The sequence below is a fragment of the Anopheles merus genome, chromosome 2R (genome assembly GCF_017562075.2).
Source record: "Anopheles merus strain MAF chromosome 2R, AmerM5.1, whole genome shotgun sequence".
Taxonomy (NCBI): domain Eukaryota; kingdom Metazoa; phylum Arthropoda; class Insecta; order Diptera; family Culicidae; genus Anopheles; species Anopheles merus.
In genome coordinates, this window is record NC_054082.1 from 1,529,050 (window position 1) to 1,538,835 (window position 9,786).

The 9,786-nt window shown below is 50.9% G+C and overlaps 1 protein-coding gene across 1 annotated transcript in view; it reads left to right on the top strand.

Moving 5' to 3' along the window:
• Window positions 1-9,571, top strand: part of LOC121589057 (chitin synthase chs-2-like) — a 13,297-nt gene extending 3,726 nt beyond the window's left edge. Inside the window, exons 2-9 of the mRNA XM_041907627.1 lie at window positions 234-469; window positions 798-1,292; window positions 1,373-1,563; window positions 3,594-4,133; window positions 4,199-4,463; window positions 4,528-6,133; window positions 7,485-7,650; window positions 7,740-9,571. Of these exons, the coding sequence (XP_041763561.1) occupies window positions 234-469; window positions 798-1,292; window positions 1,373-1,563; window positions 3,594-4,133; window positions 4,199-4,463; window positions 4,528-6,133; window positions 7,485-7,650; window positions 7,740-8,924 (4,684 nt within the window). The 3' untranslated portion in view covers window positions 8,925-9,571. The remainder of the gene's footprint in view (window positions 1-233; window positions 470-797; window positions 1,293-1,372; window positions 1,564-3,593; window positions 4,134-4,198; window positions 4,464-4,527; window positions 6,134-7,484; window positions 7,651-7,739) is intronic.
• Window positions 9,572-9,786: the final 215 nt, after the last annotated feature.

The following is a 9,786-nucleotide window of genomic DNA, read 5'->3' on the forward strand; positions in this document are numbered from 1 at the left end:
CGCTATCACAAAAGGGGAAAGCAATCGAGCAATCGACAGAGAGAGAGAGTGGTGAGTGAGCGAGACGGTACGCTAACCTGTAAGCCATTAAATTTATCACCACCGATGGAGTCTAATTAAATTGTGTTTGATGTTTTGATTAACAATATATCGAGACCAGCCCGAACGCCTCGGCTGAATGCTCGTTAGGGTCGGTGCAGTGGCGGCACTAACTGTTTCGTTCCCATTTCCAGAGTGCAGCAGGACAACAAGCTATGGGACTCGTTCCAGGATCCGCCCGTACCGCAGACATCCGGTTCCGCCGCCAGCCGGGAGTATCTGCTCGTGTTCATCAAAGGGCTGAAGGTGTTTACCTACATCTTTGTGTTTCTCGTCATACTGGCCAGTGCGTGCTTCGCCAAGATGTCCTTCCTGCTGATGGTGTCCAACGTAAAGGACGGGACCAAGAATCGTTACTGTGACGTGCGGCGTGAGTAAACTTCAATACCTTCCTTTGCTTCGGTTGCGGACGGTGGGAGCCACACGTTTAGTAGTGATAACGGTCCCAACACCTGTTCGGGAGATGGGAGATGGAATGGTATTTTTAAATGAAAAATGTACCCTGCTCCATTCGCATGGTTTTCCGAACAAATGACAGCTGAGCTGAATGAATGGGCACAGGAATGTGTTCAATAAATATGCACTGATTAAATCATTCTACTCATTCATCAAAAACTCGATCATAGGGCCTGTCGTTCGGAACAATCAAGCCAATGTCGATCTGCAATGCAAAGCTCACCCTTGATTTGCTATTACAGAGCCCGACAAACAGTTCGAAGCGTACATTCCACTCGAGCAGCGAGTAGCCTGGATGTGGGCGATTGTGTTCTCGTTTGCCGTGCCGGAGGTCGGCACCTTTATCCGGGCGGCACGCATCTGCTTCTTCAAGAACATCCCGCGACCGTCCTGGGGCCAGCTGCTGATGGTTACGATTATGGAGAGCTTCCACGTGATTGGGTTGGCAATTTTGACGTTTTTAGTGTACCCCAACCTGGACGTCGTTAAGGCCGCGATGCTGTCGAACTGTGTCTGCCTAGTGCCTGCCATCGGTGGACTGCTATCCCGTTCGCACAAAGAGTCCAAGCTGGCCTTCAAGTACGTCTTCGATCTGCTGGCGATCAGTGCGCAGCTTACCGGTTACGTCGTGTGGCCACTGCTCAGCAACCAGTTTGAGCTGTGGTTCATCCCGGGAGCCATCTTCCTCACATCCTGCCACTGGTGGGAGAATTACTTATCGCAGAAAAGTCTATTTCGTACGTATTGCGCCAAATCACACGTAGCCAGTTGCTAGAAACATTCAAGGTAAAACGGGGGTTTTTATTCCTTTCCACAGGACCAATCGCATCGTTCGCTGCTATACGCGAAAAATTAACGGACAACCGGTACCAAACGTATCTATTGATCGCGCCGTACAAAATCTTCCTGTTTCTCGGGGCCTGCATCTATCTCTCCGGCCAAACGGTGACCGATTTTTTCGGTCTGTTTGATAGTGGCTGGGGTAATCACACCATCACAGTACGCGAGGTAATTGAGCATCTGTTTTCAGGGCCACCTCGCTGCGCCCATGATCGTTCACGCAAGGCACCGTCGCCTTCTCCGCAACGCAGAACAGATCACGCAACCAACTACTCGCTGGCAAAGAGAGAAAGTACGATGGAATTGCCCACTTCTGTTGCCTCAAAATATATTGCATTCTTGGTTGTTGTTTTTTTCTGTGGTTCGGTCAGAACGTGACTACAACGGTGCTCGTCGGATTACGACGATCTGTTCCTCTCGTTCCGCTCTTGCTTTCGACCCGCTGCAATTGTTTTTCCCAGTCGTGCAAATTACTATTTCTACGGAATCGAAGGATCAGATACGCCATTAGCACTGACAGCGAGTGTTGGAAAGGATTTTGGATCCCTTCCTACGCGACCAACAGTACGCCAGCATGAACGTCGACGTAACCGCTGTGCCATAAAATCCAGCACGCGCTCCTCCACGCCCACGCGCTGTGCACTTTCCGCCAAGGCTCCCATGTGCTCCCGCGCGTTAGATAAATCGTTAATCCAGCTGTGATGATGATTCTGGCGTTCTCGGTTCACGTTCCGCGATAACCGCTCCAAGCCGGGTTGGGTTGAAGTGACGATCGATTGGCCACAGACATCAGCGAGAAACGCGCTAGCCACAAGGTTTAGCTGGGACTCTGTATTTTCCTGTTTTCTCTTTCGCTTTGTGCAGGTTCTGTTTCATTCTCATCTTTTCGTGCGATTGCATTGGGCAAGTAAAAACATCGTCCGCATGCTCTATCTCTTCTGTCAAATGGCAAACATTTTGATAAGACTTTATCATCGTTGCTTCGATTTACAAAAATGTGTTGTTGTTTTTTTTCCATGAGCTTCATCTGGCACATCAATGGCGTAAACTACCATTTGAAAAGCTGAACACAACATACACAATTTAAGCATGATTGCTCTTACTCGATCGATAGAGCAGCATCTTTAATATGCTATGATTCAGCATTTATCATTCTTTACGCCTCTTCTACCGGCAACATAGTTGTAAAAACCTGTGTGTTTTGTTTGCACTCCACTTTGGAATGTTTAAAGCCTTCTGTTTGCTGACCAACCTGTATGTTGTGCTGGAATGCACACGAGCATAACGATTGTTTGGCTTTCAACTTGCCATGAAAGGCATGAAGGAATGCATAATAACTGCCGAGCGACTTCCCTGTTTGGTGGAAAATTATTCCCCACTAATGAAACCCTATTTAATTATTACCAATTGGCATACGCTTTTTTCACCGGTTTGTTTGCATTCTACCTCACAAAAAAAACCCCAATGCAATCAACCGCATTTACCAGCGAGCAGACAGCAGACGAGACGCACGCCTGCCAGAAGAACGTGGCACAGGGGAAGCCGTGTATCAAACAGCATTCCAAACTTCCACAACTTTGAACGTGAAACAAAACTTTAGTTCAATTTGATGTACCACAATTATCCTCCCCTTTTTTCGACCGTTGTGTGTTTTTCTTTTTGCATTGTTACCGATTTCCATTTTCCAAACAAGCGCGCAGCAATGCGGAGTGGCAATCACATTAATTGGTTGAACGAGTACTTTACATCCGCAAAGCGGATGAAATCACTCATACACTCCCTCCACAGCAGGGTATGGTTCGCACCGGGAACCGATTGGCGAGCAGATTAAATTAAATTATTTGCTCGCTGGCAGTCGGCAATGCCCCGCTGGCGCCCATTTACTGTACGAATTTACTTGGAGCATTCGAAGCGGCCCCGGGGGTAGCGAACATACATGAATGCATATGCCACACTCCACTTCAAAGCTTCAACGGGCGTGTCTCAGTCAAATGTGTTCACGCAAAAAACGGTCTTGCAAAACGTACAAACACCACACCAACCTAACCTACACCATAATCATCCCGACCCGTTTGTGTCGAAGTAATAAAACGATTCCATTCATTAATTCATACCGTTTAATTGGCATTAAATTGAACAATCAACCCACGCGTTTTGGTAACTCCTCGCCTTTTTCCCTCCCATGTTTTTCCTCCCAGATGGAAGCCGTGCTGAACGAAAAGTTTCCCGACCTCTCGTCCATCACGTCCGATCTGGAGGAGCACGAAATTTTCCCCACCAGCAACGCCATCATCTGGACCACGGTCACGCATATCCTGTGTGCGTATCTGTGCTACATCTTCAGCAAATTTGCGTGCAAAATCCAGATTCAAAGCTTCTCCATGGCATTCCCGATCAATCTCGCGGTACCGGTCACAGTTACCCTGCTGCTGGTGTTCTGTGGTCTGCGAGAGGCGGATGTCTGTGCATTCGACAATATCCTGCCCGACTACATCTTCTTCCGTATGCCACCGATCTACTACCTCTTCGACTACGTTGTCAACGAGTTTTCCTGGCTCTGGTTGCTATGGCTGCTCTCGCAAACCTGGATCACCCGCCATCTGTGGATGGCAAAGAGCGATCGAAACGCATCGACCGAGAAACTTTTCGTAACACCCATGTACAACAGCCTACTGATAGACCAGAGCGTTGCCATGAACCGCCGACGGGAGGATCAGGAAGATTTCGTTAAGAAAATTGTAAGTACAGCGGAGCGTTCAATGTACGTCTACCTTGCTAATGTTTCCCGTGTTGCAATCTGCAGGATATGGTTAAAGTGAAAGATACAGAAAAGGCGAACGAAATCGATGCCAAGGCACACGAGGGAAAGGATGACAAGATCAAACCGTACGATCGCATCCCGCAGATATTCATCTGTGCGACCATGTGGCACGAAAACAAGGAGGAACTGATGGAGTTCTTGAAATCCATCCTACGACTGGATGAAGATCAGTGCGCTAGGCGGATGGCGATGAAACACATACAAGCAAACAAGGATGATATTGATCCTGACTATTACGATCTCGAAAGTGAGTAATGCGACCTGCCTTACATTAAAGCATGCAACCTCAAACTCCCATCTCTTCAATTTAGCTCACATTTTCTTCGACGACGCGTTCGTAAATGATAAATCCAAGTGCGAGAGTGCCGATGCCTCACCGCTCAATTCCTACGTAAAGACGCTGATCAACCACATCGAAGAGGCGGCCCTGGAAGTGTACAAAACCAAGATGCGCGTATATCCGCCCACCAAGATCGTCACTCCATACGGCGGCCGATTGATCTGGACACTGCCGGGCAGGACGAAAATGATTGCACACCTCAAGGACAAAAACAAGATCCGGCACAAGAAGCGCTGGTCACAGGTTATGTACATGTACTACCTGCTCGGCTACCGAATCATGCAGCTGAACACATCGCCCGAGCGAAAGATGGTCATCGCCCAAAACACCTACCTGCTGGCACTGGACGGGGACATTGATTTCCAGCCGAACGCCGTCTCCCTGCTTGTCGGACGCATGAAGGTCGATCCGGACCTGGGTGCTGCCTGTGGGCGCATTCATCCGGTCGGCACGGGACCGATGGTTTGGTATCAGATCTTCGAGTACGCCATCGGACATTGGCTGCAGAAGGCTACCGAGCACGTGATTGGGTGCGTGCTGTGTTCGCCCGGTTGTTTCTCGCTCTTCCGCGGTCGTGCCCTGATGGAAAACTCCGTCATGAAGAAGTACACCACCAAGTCGGACCAGGCACGGCACTACGTCCAGTACGATCAGGGCGAGGATCGATGGCTCTGCACCCTGTTGTTGAAGCAAAAGTTCCGCGTCGAGTATTCGGCCGCCTCGGACGCTTACACGCACGCCCCGGAAGGGTTCAACGAGTTCTACAACCAGCGCCGACGCTGGGTTCCGTCCACCATTGCCAACATTTTCGATCTGCTGGCGGATGCGAAACGGGTCGTCAAGACGAACAACAGCATCTCGATGCCGTACATCATCTACCAGTGCATGCTCATGTTCGGCACAATCCTCGGCCCGGGAACGATCTTTCTCATGATGGTGGGTGCCCTGGTGGCCGTGTTTCGTATCGACATCTGGACCTCCTTCCTGTGGAACGGCGTCCCGCTCGCCGGGTTTATGGCCATCTGCTACTGGATGAAGCAAAAGTATCAGCTGATAGCGGCCTTCTTCATCTCGGCCATCTACTCGCTCGTCATGATGGCCGTGCTGGTCGGTATCGTGGTGCAGGTGATGGAGGACGGTATACTTGCGCCGTCGTCCGTGTTCTTTCTCGCCGTCGCGCTGCAGATCGTCATCACCGGTGTGCTGCATCCACAGGAAATGGAAGCGCTGCCGGCGGGCCTGGTGTACTACATCACCATTCCCTCCATGTACATGTTGCTCGTGATCTACTCGGTGTTCAACATGAACGATGTGTCCTGGGGAACGCGTGAAAACCCCGTCGATGCAGCGAAAAAGGCACCACCGCCGGTGGCGGCCCCGGCAGGAAAGATGCAAAAAATCTTGGGCTATCTCCGCTCACCCGATAAGGAGGAGGACGGTTCCATTGACATCTCCATCAATGGTCTGTTCCGATGTCTGCTCTGTACGCACCCAAGAGCCAGCGCCGAAAAGGAGCAAATCGCACAAATTGCGGCATCGCTCAGCGAAATAAGTGTAAAAATGAAGGCACTGGAAATGTAAGTATGAACATCGAAATTTCTACATTCCTACGTTTGCCATTAATTTGCTCCCTGCTCCATCTCACATTTGCTTGCCGTCGGCCCTCGGGCAAATGAGTTTCAATTAAATTAAAACACAATTTATATTCCGTTTTCCCAATCCTCCAAGGCATGCGGTGGGCACACTTTATGCTCCCACCGTATTTCACTTCTACTCTCGCACCCTTCACACTCACACACACACACACACCGAACGCTGAATGTGAGGTTAAGAGCTTGTGCATATTTGCATTTATTTACCGGCAGCTCTGTAAAAATACAAACCGAATAAGGGGAAAACGCTCACAATGTTTACACAATCGTTGTCACTGAGGAAAAATTTCTTCCCCATGCTCGGGCTTCGCGACCGGTGACGACGGCTGGCGGTGACGTCTGTTGTTGCATCACTGCACGCTTATTTTCCGCTCCTAACGACTCGCTCTTCGGGCCTGCCGTATCCATCACAACCCCGTACTCTTTGAGCTGAAGTGCCCGGGGAGTGACTGGCAAAAGAAAGCCGGAACACAAGAACGCGCCCGCGCTCGCACGCTGGTCGGTGATGATTTTGCCAAGCTCGCGTTTACAATTTTGCACATAATTTTAAGTAGTTCCCCCCCCCCCCTACGCTTCCTCAATGGTCCTGCAAACACTGCGATAATAACATCAGCGACATGCTCATGCACACCCTTCGAGGCCGCTACAAGGGAAAAGGACAAACTCTACCTAAATGCAATTCCCGTGTCGTCGCGCATCACTAAACACGGCGCACGGTCGTTGCCGTTGCGTTTATCACCCACCGGATGTCCTTTCCCGGTTGCCAGACCTTCTCTACCCCTCCTACACTCTTCGTCATACCTCTTGCACCTTCTCTCCTATATATATACTTGCAGCCCAACCGCTGGAACAGTGGTGCGGTAAGCTTCTCTCTCTCCCTGTCTCTCTCTGCATCTTTTTCAACGGCAAAACGGCAGCTTCAATCCAGCGTAACGTGCTTCCTATTGCTTCGCTAAGTCTTTAAAATCCCATCCCATCGGTTCTTCCACGACCAACCTCCCCACCACCGACGACACCGGTTGTACATGATCCTATTCACCCGTGCGCCATCCCCGTACGGTCCCCCAAGTGAGCTCCTGAAGAGCCATTTGCCGTGAAGCGAATCTTACCTTATGCTTCCCGGAGCGCATCAGCAGAGTTGCGATTTTCCGCATCCCTTAACCCCTCGCGGTGTTATTGCTTGCCACCGCTACGGGCTCCCTCCGTGTTCCGTGTTCCAAGCGCTCGCCCTCCCCATGTGCCATACAGGAACGTGAATTTGTGTTTATTTTTTCAGGAAATTAACCGGCAACGTCAGCGTAATGAGATCAGACGACGAAGATGATGACATCGGTAGTCTCGATATGCATCGTCCGGAAGGTAACCGTGGCCCATCCTCCCCATCCTCAGCCTCGGGCGCCGCCTCCCCGATCCAGACGGTGAAAAATGATTCCCTCGAAGAGGTACCCGCTGACTACAGCACGCACACCAGTCAACCGGATAAATGTAACTTATCATATTCCATTTTTTTTTTGTGTTTGCACTTCCACAGCCCGAGAAGCAGATTAACTATCTGCCGGATTGGTTGTACGACGTGGATTTGAAAAACGGCGACACTGAGACGATCTCCGCCTCGGAGGAGCAGTTCTGGATTGAGCTGATCGAGAAGTACCTGAAGCCGCTCGATCTGTCGGAAAAGCAGAAGGAAGAGATGAAGTCGCAGCTCAAAGGTCTACGCGATCTGGCCGTGTTTGCCTTCGTCATGGCGAACGCACTGTTTGTGCTGGTGATCTTTCTGCTGCAGCTGAAGAAACAGGAGCTACACATCGAGTGGTGGTTCAACGTGAAGAACAAGATCAGCTTCGACGAAAGCACGGTCGAGATCATGATCCGGCGCGAGTACCTGGAGCTCGAACCGATCGGTTTGGTGTTTGTGATGTTCTTCGGTTTGATTCTCGTGATTCAGTTCGTGGCCATGCTGATGCATCGGTTCGGTACCATCTCCCAGATTCTTGCCTCCACCGAGCTGAACTGGTACTGCTCGAAGAAGGCTAAGGATATGTCGCTCGATGCGGAACTGCGTGAGAATGCGGTCGAAATTGCCCGTCGACTGCAGCGCCCCAAGCCGCAGTGGGACGAGGAAGATCTGGAGGACGAGCAGAAAGCTATTGGACGCCGCGACACGATCCATCGCATTCTCTACCAGCACAAAAACAAGCAGGACTGGAGCAACCTGGAGGCTAACTTCAAGCGCAATTACTACAAGGAGGGCGAGCTGGACCTTGGCCATCGGCTTACGCTCAGCCGGAAAACACTCAACGTGCTCGATACACGCCGTAAATCGATGGCCGAACAGCGCAAGATCCGCAAATCGATCATCCGGGGCCAGAATCCGTACGATTCGGCCGGAGATCTTTGGTATCCGGACGAACCGCCCGGCCAGCAACCATCTCCCGGCTCGCGGTCCTACAACGGCCAGATGGGCGGTGGAGGCGCCAATCGGAAGCGCAGCAGTGCCAACAACAATGGCGGTGGACGCCAATCATCCAACAACGGGCTCGGCGCCGGAGGTCGCACCAACTTTGCCTACCAAGTGGACGACGATTTCGACGACAACTACTCCGATGATGATGCCCGCGAGGAAATGCAGTACCGTCGGCCGACGGTCGAGCTCGAGATGGCCGAACGAGCGAACCGGCCACCCAAAAATCGCAAGAGCCGTGTTGCCTTCGCCTGACCATGAGGGCGATCCACAGGCCACACAATCTGTGGCGGAAGCGGAGCACGAGACACCGAAAGTAACAAATTACTGCTCATGAGGTTCCTGTTGAGTTGACGCCAAACTTCCGACACTGACTGTGGGATGCGGTTTTCGATGGTCCGCGCAACCACTTGGTGGAAGCTAAAGGAGTGGCCCTAACATCGAAGAACAAAAACACTCAACCGTTCAGCGCACAAAAAAGACACTCTCAAAACGAAACTTTCCTTCGCTGCAAGATGAGCTGGCATGGTTGAAGCAACACCAGAACAACAAAAAGCCCCGGTAGCTTCTCGGCGAGAGATGATGAAGGAACCGGAAGATTATAGCTCAACGCGAGTGGAACGAGTGCTTTCGGTTAAGCGTACCCGGCGTACCAGAAGCGTCGAGCAGTTTCTCATTTTCACAAACTATTTGACTGCGGGCCAACACCGAGACACCATAGTCACACACACACACACATCCACACCCACAACACGTCCTCGTTCTGATGCACCACCGTTTACCAACACCACTCTCGGAACGATTTTTCACTGTACGATCCAAGGAAGGAAATTTAATCACTTCTACAAATGATTATCATAATAAACTTTTCTTCTAGTGCAACTGGCTGCAAATTTTGCCTTACAGCAGGGAAGGGCGTCGAGGATCGGGCCAACCGGGGGCGGAACACTTTGTTTCTGTTGTTGCTTTTTTCGGTTCACTTAAAACTTACCCAGCGCTGACTTTTCGAGCAAACTGTTACCCAAACTCCCGGGGGAGCTCCTGCCGGCTGCGGAAGGAACTTTGCCGACTTCACTGACGGAATCACTCGTTCGTGGTAAAGTAATTCCCGTCCTGC